This window comes from Salvelinus namaycush, unplaced genomic scaffold (genome assembly GCF_016432855.1).
Source record: "Salvelinus namaycush isolate Seneca unplaced genomic scaffold, SaNama_1.0 Scaffold403, whole genome shotgun sequence".
In the NCBI taxonomy this organism is placed as follows: Eukaryota; Metazoa; Chordata; class Actinopteri; order Salmoniformes; family Salmonidae; genus Salvelinus; species Salvelinus namaycush.
Window position 1 is genome coordinate 114,059 of NW_024061042.1, and position 22,954 is coordinate 137,012.

A 22,954-nucleotide genomic window follows, 5' to 3' on the forward strand; every position below is an offset into this window, starting at 1 on the left:
AGTTCTAGGTTCCATCCCCACAGCAGACGTTAATATCCACATTTCACTTGCTGGTGATGAGGGTTAACTGTAGTTATAAATGGATTGTTCCACAACTTACCACCAGGGGGCCTTGGATGGCATTTAAACTGGTGAGGTAGAAAGTGATTTATAATGCGTAGAACACCAGCACAGAGACAGAATGGCAGATTATTTTATTGCACAAAGGCTGACAGCTTGAATATAAAACTACTGTCCTGCATGTTATCCTGGGACTGATGCTCATGGACAGGAAATAGTCTGTGTGGGTCAGTTGGTAGTACATGGGTTTCCCGCTGGGGCCACACACACTACTGTAAGTTCGCTTTGGATAAAATATATCTAGATACTTTTTATATTACAAATTCAATGTACCGTGGTGGTACGCTCACCCCCAGCTGACCAGGGGTACGTTCAGACAGCATATTTCTATGTAGAACAAACGTGCATCTCTGACTTATACAATAAGGAATCACGTTGGCTCTATTTAGTGGTATTTCTATAATGTTTTCTTACTGAACATGGCCCTGGTACAAGTATCAGTAGGCATTAATGACACACCTGACCAGTATTAGACCAGAAAAGGACATATACCCACATGTATTCAGGCACCTTTACATTTTGTTACATTATTCTAAAATGTATTACTTTTCTTTCATCAATCTACACACAATACCCTGTAATGACAAAGCAAAAACAGGTTAAGACATTTTTGCAAATTTATTACATAATTCCATAAGTATTCAGACCCTTTACTCATTACTTCGTTGAAGCACCTTTGGCAGCGATTACAGCCTTGAGTATGACGCTACAAGCTTGGCACACCTCAATTTGGGGAGTTTCTTCTGTCAGGTTGGATGGGGAGCGTCGCTGCCCAGGACAAGTATAGTTGAATAGTACAAACAGCAGGCAGGGTGCAATCCTCAGTGTCAGAGGTACAACAACACCTATACTGTAGACAGGCACCATAGAACCTAGTTTCAGCAGTCTACTCCTCTCGGTCTCTCCTTCATTCAGAGTGTTTTAGTCCATGAAAAGTAAGCTCACACCAAGCGGGTAGTCTCCTCCCTCCTGTTCTCCAGTCATCATACCCCAGAGGGAGGGATAATGGTGCTTCTGTTCACTCCATCCCTCGTTCCATCCCTCGTTCCGTCACTCCATCCATTGAATTGTCAATCAAAAGTGTCCATGTGATCCTCCTCCTGCTTTTTAAAGCTGAAGTCACACACCAGCGAGAGGTGATCGGAGGGGTAGTTGTACGACGGAAGCCTGTTAGGGCCAATCTGTTCCTCTGTAGGCATATCCAACACGGCGTCCACACTGAACGCTTCTCTAGAGTACCAGATATAATCCAATGTGGTACAACATTCTCCCGTCGGCCGGATCTTCCACGTGGTGTAGGCCGGTTCCGAAAGCCCGTCCCGGCTTAACCGTTTATAGGCCGAGTCAAGGATCAACGGTGACGAGGCGAAACGTTGGTAGACGTCCTCAGAAGGCACAGCGTTAAAGTCCCCGCAGACAAGGAGAGGGGTGTCTGGGGCGATGCCTGTGGGACCCGAAGGACCCCCTGGTGATTGGGTGAGGGTGGTGAGGTTCCGGAGAAGGTCGGAACCCTGGGCACTACGGAGACATTCCCAGCCGCTCCGGGCTTTGAGGTGCGTCACGGCAACACACAGCCGCCGGCCTGTCACCCTGCACCGCAGCGTCGTGACGACCGCCACCTGTAGGGAAGACCATTGCATAAAACAGTTACGGTTACGTTCCAGTCTGTATTTTTAACACTCTACACAAACAGTAGCTGTCCACTCTTGCCTGTTATAAAATAGGATCCTGTTGGAATCCTTCATTCCTTGAGGTAATCTCTGTGCTTGGAAATCAGAGTTTCCATCATATTACGGTCAGACCAGTGATTACTTCAAGGAAGAAAGGACAGTTAAACTAGCATAGTTTTACAAACCTGGTTGGTGGGTATTAAAACAGCACACAGCCGGACATTCACACTATCCACCAAGTCAAACCGGGCTTCATCATAGAACAGAGCACACCCATCCGGTCCGTTGTTGCCCTCCACATCCAAACATGGAGACCAGGGCTTGGGGCAGAAGTTGCCGCGGTAACCCAGGCCGGCCAGGATTGGCTGGAAGGTGTCGTAGTAGTGGTCGACTTCCTGTAGACACAGGATGTGAGGTCGGTAGGTGAGGATCTCTTCTAGGATGAGGTATTTACGCTCCGCCCAGTTCAGGGCTTCCAGGGGACAGTTGACGAAACTGTCCATCCCTTCACCTAGAGCTGGAGGGAGAGAATTCATCTGTCAATCTATCCATCCATCTCACTGTCCTTGATGCCAATTAAAATGAGCAATAATATACCATTTAATAACCCTGAATGAGATGATCATGATTATTTTTGCTAAAGAAAGGCTACAATAAAAAAAACGTATTTACCTTGAGCCAGTATGTTCCACTGCATAACCCTGATGGTCCTCTGGGTGGCACTGTTGTCCACTTCCTCCCTGTCCACCTCTCCCTCCCCGGGGGAGATGAAGGCTCTGAGGAGGCGAGGAGGCCTGTCCCGTAGAGCCTCCTCACACTCCCTCAGCAGCTCCAGGGGGTCCGCGGGGTGCTCCGGGGGAGAGTGACACCCCTGTGAGGAGGAGGGGTGCTGGGGGTCCTGGTGATGGGCCAGCGGGGTGGTAGTGGTGCTGTTGTTGACTAGGGAGCTGTAGAGTCTACTGGCACCACTGCCCATTGGACAGACTGGGGAGAGACAGAGAGAGGGTGTAGGGAGATAGAAAACATTGTAGGAGTTGAGTTACAACGCTCATATGATATTTTACAGGACGCTTTAATCCAATACCAAGTTCCAAACTATTTTAACCACAACTCTCAGTGATCCCCACAACATAGAACCACACAAAGGGCCAACAAGGGTAGGCCGAGGTTGATTCCATCCCAGAAATAGGTGTCAGTCTCTAGGGAGAAGTCCTGCGAACCCTGGGCCTCACTCCCCACGTGCCTGGTTCCTCACACTGTAACAGGGCCTAGTGTTGTACTGATCCATGTTTACTGCTGTAGCAACACCAGCTTTTCCCTACACACTGATCTTAGGTCAGTTTTACCTCCAGCCCTTTATGGTTAAGGATTTGGGGAAGCTGATCCTAGATCTGTGCTTAAGGGTGACATTTATCCTCTCTCTCAATTCAGGGAGGATCTGACCAACCAAAACACACTAACCTAATCCCCTTGGTCAATCAGGAGTAAGTTCAAAAGGTGAGATTGTGGTTGTTGCCAGGTGAAGGGGTAAAGGTCACCTATTAACTAGTCACTTGACTTGGAACACAGAACATATTGACAACCTAGGCCTTTTTGTTTTCTATCTAAAATGTGTTTTTCATAGAAAACTATCTGAGTAGGACATCTATGGGTGGACTATCAGACGGTGTGTGTTTCATAGAAAACTATCTGAGTAGGACAACTATGGGTGGACTATCAGACAGTGTGTGTTTCATAGAAAACTATCTGAGTAGGACATCTATGGGTGGACTATCAGACGGTGTGTGTTTCATAGAAAACTATCTGAGTAGGACATCTATGGGTGGACTATCAGACAGTGTGTGTTTCATAGAAAACTATCTGAGTAGGACATCTATGGGTGGACTATCAGACAGTGTGTGTTTCATAGAAAACTATCTGAGTAGGACATCTATGGGTGGACTATCAGACGGTGTGTGTTTCATAGAAAACTATCTGAGTAGGACATCTATGGGTGGACTATCAGACGGTGTGTTTCATAGAAAACTATCTGAGTAGGACATCTATGGGTGGACTATCAGACGGTGTGTGTTTCATAGAAAACTATCTGAGTAGGACATCTATGGGTGGACTATCAGACAGTGTGTGTTTCATAGAAAACTATCTGAGTAGGACATCTATGGGTGGACTATCAGACAGTGTGTGTTTCACAGAAAACTATCTGAGTAGGACATCTATGGGTGGACTATCAGACAGTGTGTGTTTCATAGAAAACTATCTGAGTAGGACATCTATGGGTGGACTATCAGACGGTGTGTGTTTCATAGAAAACTATCTGAGTAGGACATCTATGGGTGGACTATCAGACGGTGTGTGTTTAATAGAAAACTATCTGAGTAGGACATCTATGGGTGGACTATCAGACAGTGTGTGTTTCATAGAAAACTATCTGAGTAGGACATCTATGGGTGGACTATCAGACGGTGTGTGTTTCATAGAAAACTATCTGAGTAGGACATCTATGGGTGGACTATCGGACGGTGTGTGTTTCATAGAAAACTATCTGAGTAGGACATCTATGGGTGGACTATCAGACGGTGTGTGTTTCATAGAAAACTATCTGAGTAGGACATCTATGGGTGGACTATCAGACAGTGTGTGTTTCATAGAAAACTATCTGAGTAGGACATCTATGGGTGGACTATCAGACGGTGTGTGTTTCATAGAAAACTATCTGAGTAGGACATCTATGGGTGGACTATCAGACAGTGTGTGTTTCATAGAAAACTATCTGAGTAGGACATCTATGGGTGGACTATCAGACAGTGTGTGTTTCATAGAAAACTATCTGAGTAGGACATCTATGGGTGGACTATCGGACGGTGTGTGGTTTAGTTCATGAGCGGATACAGAAAGACTGCTTGTTAGCTGGTTCTGACTGCCAAAGCTGGCTGATGAGCCGTACCTTGGCCTGGGACAACAACAGTACCTTGGCCTGGGACAACAACAGTAGCTCTGTGTGCTATGAGTGAGTGTGTGTGTGTGTCATCTCTGGTTTCAGCCAGTCAGTGTACATGTGTGTTTCCTTCCTCCAAAGTGTGTGTGTTCTTTTGGCTCCGTCTCTCTCCACTTTCAGTCGGTCATTATGTGTGTGTACTATTCATTTCTCTGCTGTCAGTTTGTGTGTCCGTTCCTCTTTGCTCTCTCTCAACTAGTCACATGCACCAGTGACCCTACAGCCCAGTTTGTATTGACTGTGTGTGTGTGAGATAAACATGAGTATCAGCTGACTGTGTTCCTCTTTTTGCCCTCTCTGGACACATGAACCAGTCAGGATCAGTTTCTAGTAGGACTACATCTCCCAGCTCTCACATGAACCAGTAAGGCTCAGTTTCTAGTAGGACTACATCTCCCAGCTCTCACATGAACCAGTAAGGCTCAGTTTCTAGTAGGACTACATCTCCCAGCTCTCACATGAACCAGTAAGGCTCAGTTTATAGTATGACTACATCTCCCAGCTCTCACATGAACCAGTAAGGCTCAGTTTCTAGTAGGACTACACCGCCCATGGACCAGTAAGGCTCAGTTTCTAGTAGGACTACACCGCCCATGGACCAGTAAGGCTCAGTTTCTAGTAGGACTACACCGCCCATGGACCAGTAAGGCTCAGTTTATAGTAGGACTACATCTCCCAGCTCTCACATGAACCAGTAAGGCTCAGTTTATAGTATGACTACATCTCCCAGCTCTCACATGAACCAGTAAGGCTCAGTTTCTAGTAGGACTACACCGCCCATGGACCAGTAAGGCTCAGTTTCTAGTAGGACTACACCGCCCATGGACCAGTAAGGCTCAGTTTCTAGTAGGACTACACCGCCCATGGACCAGTAAGGCTCAGTTTATAGTAGGACTACATCTCCTAGCTCTCGGTCTAATGGCAGGCCCATATGTCCTGCCGACCTCACTCTGGCCCATATGTCCTGCCGACCTCACTCTGGCCCATATGTCCTGCCGACCTCACTCTGGCCCATATGTCCTGCCGACCTCACTCTGGCCCATATGTCCTGCCGACCTCACTCTGGCCCATATGCCCTGCCGACCTCACTCTGGCCCATATGCCCTGCCGACCTCACTCTGGCCCATATGCCCTGCCGACCTCACTCTGGCCCATATGTCCTGAGGACACAGCACTCTGGCCCATATGTCCTGAGGACACAGCACTCTGGCCCATATGTCCTGAGGACACAGCACATGGCCCATATGTCCTGAGGACACAGCACTCTGGCCCATATGTCCTGAGGACACAGCACATGGCCCATATGTCCTGAGGACACAGCACATGGCCCATATGTCCTGAGGACACAGCATATGTCCCTATCTGTTGCTCTGAGACCAGGACATGGCTGTTTACCAGGGTGTGATGACCAGGTGCATGGTTTGAACCGGTGCTATGGTAACCAGGTTGGTAACCAGGTCGGTAACCAGGTCAGACACAGTGATGGCATAAAGGTAGGGTTTTGTTCTTAAAACAAATACTTCATGTCGGTCTACATTTTCAGTGTGTGTGTCGGTCGCTGACAAATGAACCACATGCATCATATGGAGATTTTCCAACAGGATCCCTTATCTCTGACTCCTTATCTAAACACATCTGAATCACTACTGCACTTAGTTCTGAATGAATTCCCTCCATCTGAATGAATTGCAGCTCTGAAGACTCATTACAGAAAGACAACAGAGCCCACACACATAGAGATGACGCTAGCAGACCAGTCCCTTGTTTCACCTTAACAGTGACCAAGACAACGGTGTGCTTCTTAACCCACATAAACAACTCTGTGTTGACCCACTAGGGGCCCTAGCAAAGTCTGACCTTATTGGGTGAAATAGAACACCCCTCCCCCCAACAACTCCCCTCTCAACCAAACAAGGATCAGACTACAACTTAAACATCACACTACCCGTTCTACCCAAACATTAGGATATACACAACAATATGAAGGAGAATTCATCTATTACATTACAACAACCAGTAGCTCAATCAGCTGAATAAACACCGGTGATACTTGCAAGCGCAGTGTACTGGTTTTTCCTTTCAATATACTGTCAGATAATTCCCACGCAGCTGCAACAAGTCACCTCAGACGTACGAGAGCATTTCCCATTACAACGACCAATATAAACCTGCTAACATAAGAGTTTAATAAAGATACCACAGTCATGCTCACCCATAGTTTCCATCATTATAGTCTCTTGCCTCCTCGTATATCTGACTGACAGTCTTGAGAAAGAACTGTCAGTAAATGTTGCTCAACTTCTGATAACGGTTGACAAACACTTGGAGTCTTGTCTCTCGTCAAGTGTGCGAGAGACGTAGTCTGTGTGTTTCTGAGTGAGCTCAATGTTCACTACACCTTATAACCCGTAGGGAGGGAGGGAGAGGGAGCGAGAGGGAGAGAGAGAGAGAGAGAGCGAGAGGGAGCGGAGGGAGGGAGCGAGAGGGAGCGGAGGGAGGGAGGAGAGAGCGCGAGAGAGGGAGCAGAGAGAGAGAGAGAAAGAGAGAGAGAGAGAGAGAGAGAGAGAGAGAGAGAGATTAGGAGGGAGTGACGACAGCAGTCCATATGAGGCGTCACTACAGATCATGTGCCTGGGGACAGGATATAATGCTGCACAATCTCAACCGCTGATTCACACACACAGGGTGCGTTCTGGTATAAACAGACGTACACATAGGGAGGGTTATTTCACCACACACACACACACACACACACACACACACACACACACACACACACACACACACACACACACACACACACACACACACACACACACACACACACACACACACACACACACACACACACACAGTTTGTGGTTTGGTTCATGATTATAGAGTTAGTGGAATCAATGCCAGTCATTAGCAAACAGCCACATCAGCGTCACACACAGTTCCTCAATACGTCCATAGATAGAAAGGTGACATGAGACGTCCACAGACCTGTTGTATCTGGTCATGTTCCTGACCACAGATTTCGTAGGAAAAACACATTTAGTCATGCATTTCCTCATTACATTTTTCCACCTCATATCGTGTCTAACTGTCCTATCCTCTCCTATCATGTGTAACTGTCCTATCCTATCATGTGTAACTGTCCTATCCTATCATGTGTAACTGTCCTATCCTCTCCTATCGTGTGTAACTGTCCTATCCTCTCCTATCGTGTGTAACTGTCCTATCATGTGTAACTGTCCTATCCTCTCCTATCATGTGTAACTGTCCTATCCTCTCCTATCGTGTGTAACTGTCCTATCCTCTCCTATCGTGTGTAACTGTCCTATCATGTGTAACTGTCCTATCCTCTCCTATCATGTGTAACTGTCCCATCCTCTCCTATCATGTGTAACTGTCCCATCCTCTCCTATCATGTCTAACTGTCCCATCCTCTCCTATCATGTCTAACTGTCCCATCCTCTCCTATCATGTGTAACTGTCCTATCCTCTCCTATCGTGTGTAACTGTCCTATCATGTGTAACTGTCCTATCCTCTCCTATCGTGTGTAACTGTCCTATCCTATCATGTGTAACTGTCCTATCATGTGTAACTGTCCTATCCTCTCCTATCATGTGTAACTGTCCTATCGTGTGTAACTGTCCTATCCTCTCCTATCGTGTGTAACTGTCCTATCCTGTCCTATCGTGTGTAACTGTCCTATCCTCTGCTATCGTGTGTAACTGTCCTATCCTCTGCTATCGTGTGTAACTGTCCTATCCTCTCCTATCATGTGTAACTGTCCTATCATGTGTAACTGTCCTATCATGTGTAACTGTCCTATCCTCTCCTATCGTGTGTAACTGTCCTATCCTATCGTGTGTAACTGTCCTATCCTCTCCTATCGTGTGTAACTGTCCTATCCTCTCCTATCGTGTGTAACTGTCCTATCCTCTCCTATCGTGTGTAACTGTCCTATCGTGTCTAACTGTCCCATCCTCTCCTATCGTGTGTAACTGTCCTATCCTCTACTATTGTGTGTAACTGTCCTATCCTCTCCTATCGTGTGTAACTGTCCTATTCTCTCCTATCGTGTGTAACTGTCCTATCCTCTCCTATCGTGTGTAACTGTCCTATCCTCTCCTATCGTGTGTAACTGTCCTATCCTCTCCTATCGTGTGTAACTGTCCTATCCTCTCCTATCGTGTGTAACTGTCCTATCCTCTCCTATCGTGTGTAACTGTCCTATCCTCTCCTATCGTGTGTAACTGTCCTATCCTCTCCTATCGTGTGTAACTGTCCTATCGTGTGTAACTGTCCTATCCTCTCCTATCGTGTGTAACTGTCCTATCGTGTGTAACTGTCCTATCCTCTCCTATCGTGTGTAACTGTCCTATCGTGTGTAACTGTCCTATCCTCTCCTATCGTGTGTAACTGTCCTATCCTCTCCTATCGTGTGTAACTGTCCTATCCTCTCCTATCGTGTGTAACTGTCCTATCCTCTCCTATCGTGTGTAACTGTCCTATCCTCTCCTATCGTGTGTAACTGTCCTATCCTCTCCTATCGTGTGTAACTGTCCTATCCTCTCCTATCGTGTCTAACTGTCCTATCCTCTCCTATCGTGTGTTACTGTCCTATCCTCTCCTATCGTGTGTAACTGTCCTATCCTCTCCTATCGTGTGTAACTGTCCTATCCTCTCCTATCGTGTGTAACTGTCCTATCCTCTCCTATCGTGTGTAACTGTCCTATCCTCTCCTATCGTGTGTAACTGTCCTATCCTCTCCTATCGTGTGTAACTGTCCTATCCTCTCCTATCGTGTGTAACTGTCCTATCATGTGTAACTGTCATATCCTCTCCTATCATGTGTAACTGTCCTATCCTATCATGTGTAACTGTCCTATCATGTGTAACTGTCCTATCCTCTCCTATCATGTCTAACTGTCCTATCATGTCTAACTGTCCTATCATGTGTAACTGTCATATCATGTGTAACTGTCATATCATGTGTAACTGTCCTATCATGTCTAACCGTCCTATCCTATCATGTGTAACTGTCATATCATGTGTAACTGTCCTATCCTCTCCTATCATGTCTAACCGTCCTATCCTATCATGTGTAACTGTCCTATCATGTGTAACTGTCCTATCATGTGTAACTGTCCTATCATGTGTAACTGTCCTATCCTCTCCTATTGTGTGCAACTGTCCTATCCTCTCCTATCATGTGTAACTGTCCTATCGTGTGTAGCTGTCCTATCCTCTCCTATCGTGTGTAACTGTCCTATCCTCTCCTATCGTGTGTAACTGTCCTATCCTCTCCTATCGTGTGTAACTGTCCTATCCTCTCCTATCGTGTGTAACTGTCCTATCCTCTCCTATCGTGTGTAACTGTCCTATCCTCTCCTATCGTGTGTAACTGTCCTATCCTCTCCCATTGTGTGTAACTGTCCTATCCTCTCCCATCGTGTGTAACTGTCCTATCCTATCATGTGTAACTGTCCTATCCTATCATGTGTAACTGTCCTATCATGTGTAACTGTCCTATCTTCTCCTATCATGTCTAACTGTCCTATCGTGTGTAACTGTCCTATCCTCTCCTATCGTGTGTAACTGTCCTATCCTCTCCCATCGTGTGTAACTGTCCTATCCTCTCCCATCGTGTGTAACTGTCCTATCCTCTCCCATCGTGTGTAACTGTCCTATCCTCTCCCATCGTGTGTAACTGTCCTATCCTCTCCCATCGTGTGTAACTGTCCTATCCTCTCCCATCGTGTGTAACTGTCCTATCCTCTCCCATCGTGTGTAACTGTCCTATCCTCTCCCATCGTGTGTAACTGTCCTATCCTCTTCCATCATGTGTAACTGTCCTATCCTCTTCCATCGTGTGTAACTGTCCTATCCTCTCCCATCGTGTGTAACTGTCCTATCCACCCCTATCGTGTAACTGTCCTATCGTGTGGAACTGTCCTATCCTCTCCTATCGTGTGTAACTGTCCTATCCTCTCCTATCGTGTAACTGTCCTATCGTGTGTAACTGTCCTATCCTCTCCCATCGTGTGTAACTGTCCTATCCTCTCCCATCGTGTGTAACTGTCCTATCCTCTCCCATCGTGTGTAACTGTCCTATCCTCTCCCATCGTGTGTAACTGTCCTATCCTCTCCCATCGTGTGTAACTGTCCTATCCTCTCCCATCGTGTGGAACTGTCCTATCGTGTGGAACTGTCCTATCCTCTCCTATCATGTGTAACTGTCCTATCCTCTCCTATCGTGTAACTGTCCTATCGTGTGTAACTGTCCTATCCTCTCCTATTGTGTCTAACTGTCCTATCCTCTCCTATCGTGTGGAACTGTCCTATCCTCTCCTATCGTGTGGAACTGTCCTATCCTCTCCTATCGTGTCTAACTGTCCTATCCTATCGTGTAACTGTCCTATCCTCTCCTATCGTGTAACTGTCCTATCGTGTGTAACTGTCCTATCCTATCGTGTGTAACTGTCCTATCCTATCGTGTGTAACTGTCCTATCCTCTCCTATCGTGTGTAACTGTCCTATCCTCTCCTATCGTGTGGAACTGTCCTATCCTCTCCTATCGTGTGGAACTGTCCTATCCTCTCCTATCGTGTCTAACTGTCCTATCCTCTCCTATCATGTCTAACTGTCCCCTCCTATCATGTATAACTGTCCTATCCTCTCCTATCGTGTGTAACTGTCCTCTCCTCTCGTGTGTTTACTGTATCCGTACTGTATATACGGTGTAAATTCTTCTGTCTATTTTGTCTATTGCCGGCAGCAGCATTTCACCAAGCCAGATGGTATCAAGGGGATTCTGATATGGAGGCCTACATGTGACAATGAATCAATGTTACTAAAAACAAGTCATGTTTTGCTCTCCACTGACTCATGTAATATTTCATAGGAATTGAGAAAGAAGAAGAATTAAATATATACAGACAGGTCTGCACAAATGCATAGAGGACTGGTTTCCCCAGACACGTATTAAGCCCATATCATTGGGCCTTTAAGACTAAAAAGCATGAATGGAGAATCTCCATTCAAAGTGCTTTAAAGAAAGGCCCAGTGCAGTCAATTCTGTTTTGTATCATATTGTACAACAGCTGGTGAAACTAACATTGTAAAATTCTGAAAGAATGTGATCAGTGTTATTTCCACGATAACAAACACCCACCCGTAGCACACGTTCCAGCAGGTGTATCTCACCTGTCATCCCCAAATCCAGCACCTAATTTGGCCGCCTTTCCTTCCAGTTTTCTGCTGCCAATGACTGGAACGAACTGCAAAAATCGCTGAAGCTGGAAACTTATATTTCCCTCACTAACTTTAAACATCAGCTATCTGAGCAGCTAACCGATCGCTGCAGCTGTACATAGTCCATCTGTAAATAGCCCACCTAATCTTCCTACCTCATCCCCATATTGTTTTTATTTACTTTTCTGCTCTTTTTCACACCAGTATCACTACTTACACAACATCATCATCTGCTCATCTATCACTCCAGTGTTAATCTTCTAAATTGTAATTACTTTGCTACTATGGCCTATTTATTGCCTTACCTCCTCACGCCATTTGCACAGACTGTATATAGACTTTCTTTTTTTCCTATTCTGTTATTGACTGTACGCTTGTTTATTCCATGTGTAACTCTGTGTTACTGGCCAACCTGTTGAAATAAAGGTGAAATAAATTAAATAATAAAAATCGTGCTGGTTGAAAATACAATCTACACAGAACCTTCTAAACAGCAGGTTTCAGCTTGCCTGGTGACATCACCAGGCAGTATAAGTTAATAGACCAATAACAAAGAGTTCCATACCTCTCTGCCAATAAAAAGGTAGTATTCAAGTTACAAATCCCTCCCATTAGCTCCCAGGCAGTCTTAGCAATACTCCCAGGCAGTCTTAGCAATACTCCCAGGCAGTCTTAGCAATACTCCCAGGCAGTCTTAGCAATACTCCCAGGCAGTCTTAGCAATACTCCCAGGCAGTCTTAGCAATACTCCCAGGCAGTCTTAGCAATACTCCCAGGCAGTCTTAGCAATACTCCCAGGCAGTCTTAGCAATACTCCCAGGCAGTCTTAGCAATACTCCCAGGCAGTCTTAGCAATACTCCCAGGCAGTCTTAGCAATACTCCCAGGCAGTCTTAGCAATACTCCTGCTTGAGACATTTATTTTAGGGGAAAACAAACTATTTTTGTTTGTTTTTGACCATTTTAAATGGACAACTATTACAGTAAGGAACTTAACTGTTATCCAGAAAGGATTTGATATTAGAATGATAACGGCTTCGTTGGGCCTTTAAGTCCAGGACTAGGTTTAATATGTGTCCGGGAAACCAGCCCAGAGTGTATAGGGATTGATTTGGGACTGGGCAGCTGTGTTCAGGATATGACCAACAACCACATTGACCTACTTCAATGACTATGGATTTTTTTATTTGTGTACATGATGCAGTTTTTCAGATGTGTTAACGGAGAGAAGGGCATATCAGAGCAGTACACACACACACAGAGAGAGAGAGAGAGAGAGAGAGAGAGAGAGAGAGAGAGAGAGAGAGAGAGAGAGAGAGGGGGGGGGGGGGGGAGAGAGGGGAAGAGAGAGAGAGAGAGAGAGAGAGAGAGAGAGAGAGAGAGAGAGAGAGAGAGAGAGAGGGGGGGGGGGGAAGAGAGAGAGAGAGAGAGAGAGAGAGAGAGAGAGAGAGAGAGAGAGAGAGAGAGAGAGAGAGAGAGAGAGAGACAGACAGACAGACAGACAGACAGACAGACAGACAGAAGGGCATATCAGAGCAGTAGACAGACAGATATGCCCTTCTCTCTCAGAGCAGACAGACAGTGTGAGAAGGGTACATCAGAGAAGCAGAGGGGATGGAACACACAGTACACTGCCAGGGTGGAAATGTCATCGTGTCACGCACGGATAAAGTGACACTGTCTGAGTGAACCTCTCTCTGAGACGGTGTCTGTGTACGTGTACTGTGTGTGTGCATACTGTGTGTGTGCGTACTATGTGTGTGTGCGTACTGTGTGTGTGCGTACTGTGTGTGTGAGAGAGTACATACCTATGTGTCCATCACTCAAATGCCAGACAACTTTCCACTGGCTTACCTGCTCATGTCATATCTATACCACTTGGCCCTAATATAGAAGTTAATAGACCAATTAACACACATAGTTAATATATATACACACACAGTTGAAGTCAGAAGTTTACATACACCTAAGCCAAATACATTTAAACTCAGTTTCACAATTCCTGACATTTAATCCTAGTAAAAAATCCCTGTTTTATGTCAGTTAGGATCACCACTTTATTTTAAGAATGTGAAATGTCAGAATAATAGTAGAGAATGATTTAGTTCAGCTTTTATTTCTTTCATCACATTCCCAGTGGGTCAGAAGTTTACATACACTCAATTAGTATTTGGTAGCATTGCCTTTAAATTGTTTAACTTCGGTCAAACGTTGCAGGTAGCCTTCCACAAGCTTCCCACAATAAGTTGGGTGAATTTTGGCCCATTCCTCCTGACAGAGCTGGTGTAACTGAGTCAGGTTTGTAGGCCTCCTTGCTCGCACACACTTTTTCAGTTCTGTCCACATATTTTCTATAGGATTGAGGTCAGGGCTTTGTGATGGCCACTCCAATACCTTGTCTTTGTTGTCCTTAAGCCATTTTGCCACAACTTTGGAAGTATGCTTGGGGTCATTGTCCATTTGGAAGACCCATTTGCAACCAAGCTTTATCTTCCTGACTGATGTCTTGAGATGTTGCTTCAATATATCCACATCATTTTCCTACCTCATGATGCCATCTATTTTGTGAAGTGCACCAGTCCCTCCTGCAGCAAAGCACCCCCACAACATGATGCTGCCACCCCCGTGCTTCACAGTTGGGATGGTGTTCTTCGGCTTGCAAGCATCCCCCATTTCCCTCGAAACATAACAATGGTCATTATGGTCAAAAAGTTATATTTTTGCTTCATCAGACCAGAGGACATTTCTCCAAAAAGTACAATCTTTGTCCTCATGTGCAGTTGCAAACCGTAGTCTGGCTTTTTTTAATGGCGGTTTTGGAGCAGTGGCTTCTTCCTTGCTGAGCGGCCTTTCAGGTTATGTCGATATAGGACTCGTTTGACTGTGAATATAGATACCTTTGTATCCGTTTCCTCCAGAATCTTCACAAGGTCCTTTGCCTTTGTTCTGGGATTGATTTGCACTTTTCGCACCAAAGTACGTTCATCTCTAGGAGACAGAACACGTCTCCTTCCTGAGCGGTATGATGGCTGCATGGTGTTTATACTTGCATACTATTGTTTGTACAGATGAACGTAATGGAATATCTACATAGGCGTACAGAGGCCCATTATCAGCAACCATCACTCCTGTGTTCCAATGGCACGTTGTGTTAGCGAATCCAAGTTTATAATTTTCAAAAGGCTAATTGATCATTAGAAAACCCTTTTGCAATTATGTTAGCACAGCTGAAAACTGTTGTCCTGATTAAAGAAGCAATAAAACTGGCCTTCTTTAGACTAATTGAGTATCTGGAGCATCAGCATTTGTGGGTTCGATTACAGGCTAAAGATGGCCAGAAACAAAGAACTTCCTTCTGAAACTCGTCAGTCTATTCTTGTTCTGAGAAATTAAGACTATTCCATGCGAGAAATTGCCAAGAACCTGAAGATCTTGAATAACGCTGTGTACTATTCCCTTCACAGAACAGTGCAAACTGGCTCTAACCAGAATAGAAAGAGGACTGGGAGGCCCCGGTGCACAACTGAGCAAGAGGACAAGTACATTAGTGTGTCTAGTTTGAGAAACAGACACCTCACAAAGTCCTCAACTGGCAGCTTCATTAAATAGTACCCGCAAAACACCAGTCTCAACATCAACAGTGAAGAGGCGACTCCGGGATGCTGGCCTTCTAGGTAGAGTTCCTCTGTCCAGTGTCTGTGTTCTTTTTGCCCATCTTAATCTTTTCTTTATACTGGCCAGTCTGAGATGTCTTTTTCTTTGCAACTCTGCCTAGAAGGACCGCATCCCGGAGTCACCTCTTCACTGTTTACGGTGAGACTGGTGTTTTGCGGGTATACTTAATGAAGCTGCCAGGTAACTAGACTACATACATACATACATACATACATACATACATACATACATACATACATACATACATACAACTAGCTCTAGACTACACACATCTATAATCACTAGACATAACTAGACTACACCCATCTATACCACTAGACTACACCCATCTATACCACTAGACCCTAGATATAACTAGACTACACCCATCTATACCACTAGACCCTAGATATAACTAGACTACACCCATCTACACCACTAGACTACACCCATCTACACCACTAGGCTCTAGATATAACTAGACACATCTATACCACTAGGCCCTAGATATAACTAGACTACACCCATCTATACCACTAGGCCCTAGATATAACTAGACTACACCCATCTATACCACTAGACCCTAGATATAACTAGGCTACACCCATCTATACCACTAGACCCATCTATACCACTAGACCCTAGATATAACTAGACTACACCCATCTATACCACTAGACCCTAGATATAACTAGACTACACCCATCTATACCACTAGACTACACCCATCTACACCACTAGGCCCTAGATATAACTAGACTACACCCATCTATACCACTAGGCCCTAGATATAACTAGACTACACCCATCTACACCACTAGACTACACCCATCTATACCACTAGACTGTAGATATAACTAGACTACACCCATCTATACCACTAGACCCATCTATACCACTAGACTCTAGATATAACTAGACTACACCCATCTATACCACTAGACCCTAGATATAACTAGGCTACACCCATCTATACCACTAGACCCATCTATACCACTAGACTCTAGATATAACTAGACTACACCCATCTATACCACTAGGCCCTAGATATAACTAGACTACACCCATCTACACCACTAGGCTCTAGATATAACTAGACCCATCTATACCACTAGGCCCTAGATATAACTAGACTACACCCATCTATACCACTAGACTACACCCATCTACACTACTAGGCTCTAGATATAACTAGACTATTCCCATCTATACCACTAGGCCCTAGATATAGCTAGACTACACCCATCTATACCACTAGACTACACCCATCTATACCACTAGGCCCTAGATATAACTAGACTACACCCATCTATACCACTAGGCCCTAGATATAACTAGACTACACCCATCTATACCACTAGACTATTCCCATCTATACCACTAGGCCCTAGATATAGCTAGACTACACCCATCTACACTACTAGGCTCTAGATATAACTAGACCCATCTATACCACTAGGCCCTAGATATAACTAGACTACACCCATCTATACCACTAGACTATTCCCATCTATACCACTAGACTACACCCATCTATACCACTAGGCCCTAGATATAACTAGACTACACCCATCTATACCACTAGACTATTCCCATCTATACCACTAGGCCCTAGATATAGCTAGATATAGCTAGTCTATAGCTAGACTACACCCTTAGGACCAAACGTTGGCTGGCCATATAAATGATGGTTAACACTGATACTGCTTGACTGCCCACACAGAACTCAATGTTTTTTGTAATGACACGTGACAGATAATTAACGGTTCCCAAAGCCACTCTACAATCATGACAACCAGCCGGCCAGGCAACCTAGAGGTAATACTAGGTCTGTCCATCTCACACCAGGTCTCGTACCTACAGAGAACAGGATGTCAGTCTATGAAGGATGTCTTAGCTGTTCCATCCATTGTCTACAAAACAAACATTCCGGCTATGCTGTAGAATTCCAGAATAGAGCACTGCAGGGAATGTCTAATGAAATCAAATACACTCCACCATTCTACAATACAGGTTTCCAAAACATAACCACTACAGATGTATTAAAACATAGCTAATCCTCTACTACATTACACAACAGCTGCCTCAGATTGGCACACCATGTCTGTGTCATCGCCTAGCTCCGGTTAAACAGGCAGGCTTGAACAGGCCTGGTACTAACTGGGAGGGAACCATAATATGTGCTGATTACTCCACTGTTATATAGCCCTCTATAAAAGGACCAGAGCCAACAGGAGGCTGGGTATCAACCCAGTAACGCAGCTGGCAGGTCTCTACCGGAGCACGTGAGGGACGGGCCCAGTAACACAGCTAGCAGGTCTCTACCGGAGCACGTGAGGGACGGGCCCAGTAACGCAGCTGGCAGGTCTCTACCGGAGCACGGTGACGGACGGGCCCAGTAGCGCAGCTGGCAGGTCTCTACTGGAGCACGGTGAGGGACGGGCCCAGTAACGCAGCTGGCAGGTCTCTACTGGAGCACGGTGAGGGACGGGCCCAGTAGCGCAGCTGGCAGGTCTCTACTGGAGCACGGTGAGGGACGGGACCAGTAGCGCAGCTGGCAGGTCTCTACTGGAGCACGGTGAGGGACGGGCCCAGTAGCGCAGCTGGCAGGTCTCTACTGGAGCACGGTGAGGGACGGGCCCAGTAGCGCAGCTGGCAGGTCTCTACTGGAGCACGGTGAGGGACGGGCCCAGTAACGCAGCTGGAAGGTCTCTACTGGAGCACGGTGAGGGACGGGCCCAGTAACGCAGCTGGCAGGTCTCTACTGGAGCAAGGTGAGGGACGGGCCCAGTAACGCAGCTGGCAGGTCTCTACTGGAGCACGGTGAGGGACGGGCCCAGTAACGCAGCTGGCAGGTCTCTACTGGAGCACGGTGAGGGACGGGCCCAGTAACGCAGCTGGCAGGTCTCTACTGGAGCACGGTGAGGGACGGGCCCAGTAACGCAGCTAGCAGGTCTCTACTGGAGCAAGGTGAGGGACGGGCCCAGTAACGCAGCTGGCAGGTCTCTACTGGAGCACGGTGAGGGACGGGCCCAGTAACGCAGCTGGCAGGTCTCTACTGGAGCACGGTGAGGGACGGGCCCAGTAACACAGCTAGCACAGTGATGGGTGATCTAGACATCCGCCAGATCGGCCTCCTCCAGCGTTTCCACTGGGTGATCTAGACATCCGCCAGATCGGCCTCCTCCAGCGTTTCCACTGGGTGATCTAGACATCCGCCAGATCGGCCTCCTCCAGCGTTTCCACTGGGTGATCTAGACATCCGCCAGATCGGCCTCCTCCAGCGTTTCCACTGGGTGATCTGACATCCGCCAGATCGGCCTCCTCCAGCGTTTCCACTGGGTGATCTAGACATCCGCCAGATCGGCCTCCTCCAGCGTTTCCACTGGGTGATCTAGACATCCGCCAGATCGGCCTCCTCCAGCGTTTCCACTGGGTGATCTAGACATCCGCCAGATCGGCCTCCTCCAGCGTTTCCACTGGGTGATCTAGACATCCGCCAGATCGGCCTCCTCCAGCGTTTCCACTGGGTGATCTAGACATCCGCCAGATCGGCCTCCTCCAGCGTTTCCACTGGGTGATCTAGACATCCGCCAGATCGGCCTCCTCCAGCGTTTCCACTGGGTGATCATCTACTAGATCATGGAAGGGATTTGCTCGTGGCTAAAATGATTAAGTTAGTTAGGTCGGCCACACTAAAGGGGCAGAGCCTACAACAGTGTTGCCACTAATGGGTTCTATCTCTAGAAAACTAAATTAAACTGGGCGGTTTCCCGGACACTAATAAAGCCTAGTCCTGGACTAAAAAGCACAGGACCACTTTAAGCCGTACACTCCACAGAGCTGGGCTTTACGGAAGAGTGGCCCGAAGAAAATCCATTGCTTAAAGAAAAAAAATAAGCAAACACGTTTGGTGTTCACCAAAAGGCATGTGGGAGAATCCCCAAACATGTGGAACAAGGTATTCTGGCCATGAGACTAAAATTGAGCTTTTTTGGCAATCAAGGAAAATGCTATGTCTGGCGCAAACCCAACACCTCTCATCACCCCGAGAACACCATCATCAAGTGCAGGATGGTAGTGGCAGCATCATGCTGTGGGGATATTTTTCCCATCGGCAGGTACTGGGAAACTGGTCAGAATTGAAGGAATGATGGTCGGCGCTAAATACAGGGAAATTCTTAAGGGAAACCTGTTTCAGTCTTCCAGAGATTTGAGACTGGACGGAGGTTCACCTTCCAGCAGCACAATGACCCTAAGCATACTGCTAAAGCAACACTCGAGTGGTTTAAGGGGAAACATTTAAATGTCTTGGAATGGCCTAGTCAAAGCCCAGACCTCAATCCAATTGAGAATCTGTGGTATGACTTAAAGATTGTGGTACACTAGCGGAACCCATCCAACTTGAAGGCGCTGGAGAAGTTTTGCCTTGAAGAATGGGCAGAAATCCCAGTGGCTAGATGTGCCAAGCTTATAGAGACATACCCCAAGAGACTTGCAGCTGTAATTGCTGCAAAAAAAGTGGCTCAAAGTATTGACTTTAAGGGGTGCACACTCAAGTTCAGTTTTTGTCTTATTTCTTTCACAAAACATATTTTGCATCTTCAAAGTGGAAGGCATGTTGTGTAAATCAAAGTGATACAAACCCCCCAAAAAATCTATTTTAATTCCAGGTTGTAAGGCAACAATATATTAAAAATGCAAAGGGGTGAATACTTTCACCAGCCACTGTACATCAAACAACTCATCATATAACAGGCAACATAATCTTACCCACAATCCCCAGAGAGAGAATAAAACAGTTTGCTTGAGTAGGGTATTATTACATCACTGTTCCAGAGCGCATGAAAAAAAAAAGATCGAGAAAATGAAAGAGAGTTGAGCAACGGACACAGTAGAAGAGGTTAAACTTCAAAAACATGGTTAGAATCCTGGTAGACAGGCTACTGTTGAAACGTTCTTTAAAACATGGTTAGAATCCTGGTAGACAGGCTACTGTTGAAACGTTCTTTAAAACATGGTTAGAATCCTGGTAGACAGGCTACTGTTGAAACGTTCTTTAAAACATGGTTAGAATCCTGGTAGACAGGCTACTGTTGAAACGTTCTTTAAAACATGGTTAGAATCCTGGTAGACAGGCTACTGTTGAAACGTTATCTTACCAGACTGGAGCTATCGTTGCTGCTGTATATCCTCAGCAGATTCCCTGTGTGTGCGTTTCTTACTCCTGCCGTGCTGTGTGTGTGTAACCGTGTGGAGAAGCGTGGTAGCGCTGTGCTTTTCAACAGCTGCACTACAAGGTCATTAGAATGAGCCAGTGTGAAAACATGGGTTCTACTGCCACCTACTGGTGAACTGGAGAAACAGCAGCTATATAAATGACATTTAGGTATGTTGGCGCAGGGCCAGAGCAAAAGCCTCCACACGCAAAAGTGAGGCAGAGAACCAGGGGTAGCCTTTTCAAATCGGAGGCTGTGCTGGATGGATGTCTGCTTTTTCTACAGCTCTTCTCTAACATACCTGACCCAAATCTATGAATCAAGCTCCTGGTGTTAGAGTAGGGCTGGAGCAAAAGCCTGCACTTGCTGTCTGAAAGGCGGAGGAGAGCCTTTGAAGTAATGCCAGCGCTTTGGTGGTTAAATAATCGGAATGACTTTTGGAATTTGTGGAACAAACATGCACATTCCCAACTTGCATAAATGGAGGCATTTATGTATATAGAATATTCTTAGAGTTTAAGCGAGATTACCCCTGATACAATACCACTGACATGAATCATAACATTGTTGCATTTATTAATGATGCTTTTAGAGTAGTGTCAGCCCAAAGAAATGTTACCAAATGTTCGCTTCTCTCAACAACAGCGCAATTAATTATATTGTAGTGACTTGAACCCAACACATAGCGACCTCGTCAAGAGGTTTGGACCTCTTTGCGTAACGGTTTTGATTTGACGTGGTTTCGAGTCCCAGTCGGGGCCACCCCCCGAATTTGCTACAGTATCTAAGTTACACCTTTACAAGATGCCCGTCTTGAAATCAGGAAGATAACATTTCAAACGTTAGCATTAGTCTTGGATAGTTAAGAGGAGATACACAATTTATCTGACTCGTTGAGTTATTGTGCTGTACAATAGTTACAAAACCAACTCACCGGCTATGGAATCTGCGAAGCATTTCTGCCATGTTTGGATCGCATGTTTCTTCGGTTTATTGTTAAGATTACCGATGTGTGTCACCGAATAATAAGGAGAACCGGCCCGTGAATTCAGCAACCCCGGGTTCCTCACGAGCATGCCGTGGGTGGACGCACAGAAAGCCGGTAACGCTTTAGGCAGCGTCAGTAGACTACTTGACAGTCGTGACGCCGCAGGACTTTGATGATACATGGCGATTGCAGCGTTTGCCGGTGGTGGTTCCATCTCTTTTTCACCGGGGCTTTGCGCACCTGTGGGGTAATTACCGTTTAGCTCCCTGTGTGCGTGCATGTCGCGGATCGGATTACCGGTTAAAAGGTATTCAAAAACGATGTTAACTTCTCTTTAGTCATCTTGAGCCTTGTGAGAATGGGCAAAAAGCGAAACCTAAATTCTCCACCTTCAGAAAAAGGACACTTCCAGTCACTCTTTCGTAACTAGGGACACCGCTTCTCCTTTCGTAATAACAGCAAGTCCTGCCAAGCAGGTTTGGGTGTCACTGAGTACAGAGGTTTTGTAACCACTTCTCATTCTGAAAGAAACATTACTCTCTTTACACTGGCAACCATGTAGAACGCACATCGTGGTAGTTGTGAAACGTCAAGGAATACAATTACATTTTAAATCCCTAAAAATAAATACTGCATGGGTCTTAGTTTAATTTGCTTCCGCCTCGATCACACCGACAGTGTAATGCATTTTGGTACACCATAAGTACCTTCGTGTCCAATGGAACGTTGCGTTTGCCTTGCAGTGCGTTCTTTGTGGTGCATATGGTGACGAATCCGTCAAACTGTATGCGTCAAACTGTATGCGTTTGACGGCTTGACAGAAATGCTAGCAGAAGGTGAATGTTGAACTTTTGTTGCGCAGCTATCCAGATGATGCTTCGTACTATTTTGCGCTTAGTGTGATCAAGGCGCTATTAGTCCTCTATTGCAGGGTTTCTGAACTCGGTCCTGGGGTCCCCTCCTTGGTGCACGTTTTGGGGTTTTTCCCAGCACTACACAACTCATTAAAATATCCAACTCATCATCAAGCTTTGATCATTTGAATCAGCTGTGTAGTGCTGGG

At 45.9% G+C, this 22,954-nt stretch overlaps 1 protein-coding gene across 3 annotated transcripts; it reads right to left on the reverse strand.

Moving 5' to 3' along the window:
- Nucleotides 1-171: 171 nt before the first annotated feature.
- On the reverse strand, nucleotides 172-22,302 carry LOC120041083 (nocturnin-like). 3 transcript variants are annotated; one of them, XM_038986046.1, is made up of 4 exons: nucleotides 21,838-22,302; nucleotides 2,463-2,774; nucleotides 1,976-2,307; nucleotides 172-1,739 (listed from the first exon to the last, which is right to left on the reverse strand). In XM_038986046.1, exons 1-4 carry the CDS (start codon nucleotides 22,169-22,171, stop codon nucleotides 1,191-1,193), a joined length of 1,527 nt encoding a protein of 508 aa, XP_038841974.1. In that variant the 5' UTR covers nucleotides 22,172-22,302; the 3' UTR covers nucleotides 172-1,190. The 3 variants fall into 3 exon arrangements, with proteins under 3 accessions (XP_038841974.1, XP_038841976.1, XP_038841975.1); XM_038986048.1 differs by lacking the exon at nucleotides 21,838-22,302 and adding an exon at nucleotides 20,847-20,938; XM_038986047.1 differs by lacking the exon at nucleotides 21,838-22,302 and adding an exon at nucleotides 6,998-7,185.
- Between the last annotated feature and the right edge of the window lie 652 nt (nucleotides 22,303-22,954).

Bases quoted from the DNA above. Each gene is read 5' to 3' on its own strand.
- LOC120041083 (XM_038986046.1), bottom strand. From the start codon at position 22,171: ATGCACGCACACAGGGAGCTAAACGGTAATTACCCCACAGGTGCGCAA. The intron at 2,308-2,462 runs GTAAATACGTTT...CTCTCCCTCCAG, and splicing joins GTGGAACATACTGGCTCAAG to CTCTAGGTGAAGGGATGGAC. The intron at 1,740-1,975 runs GTTTGTAAAACT...TCTTCCCTACAG, and splicing joins TTTTAATACCCACCAACCAG to GTGGCGGTCGTCACGACGCT.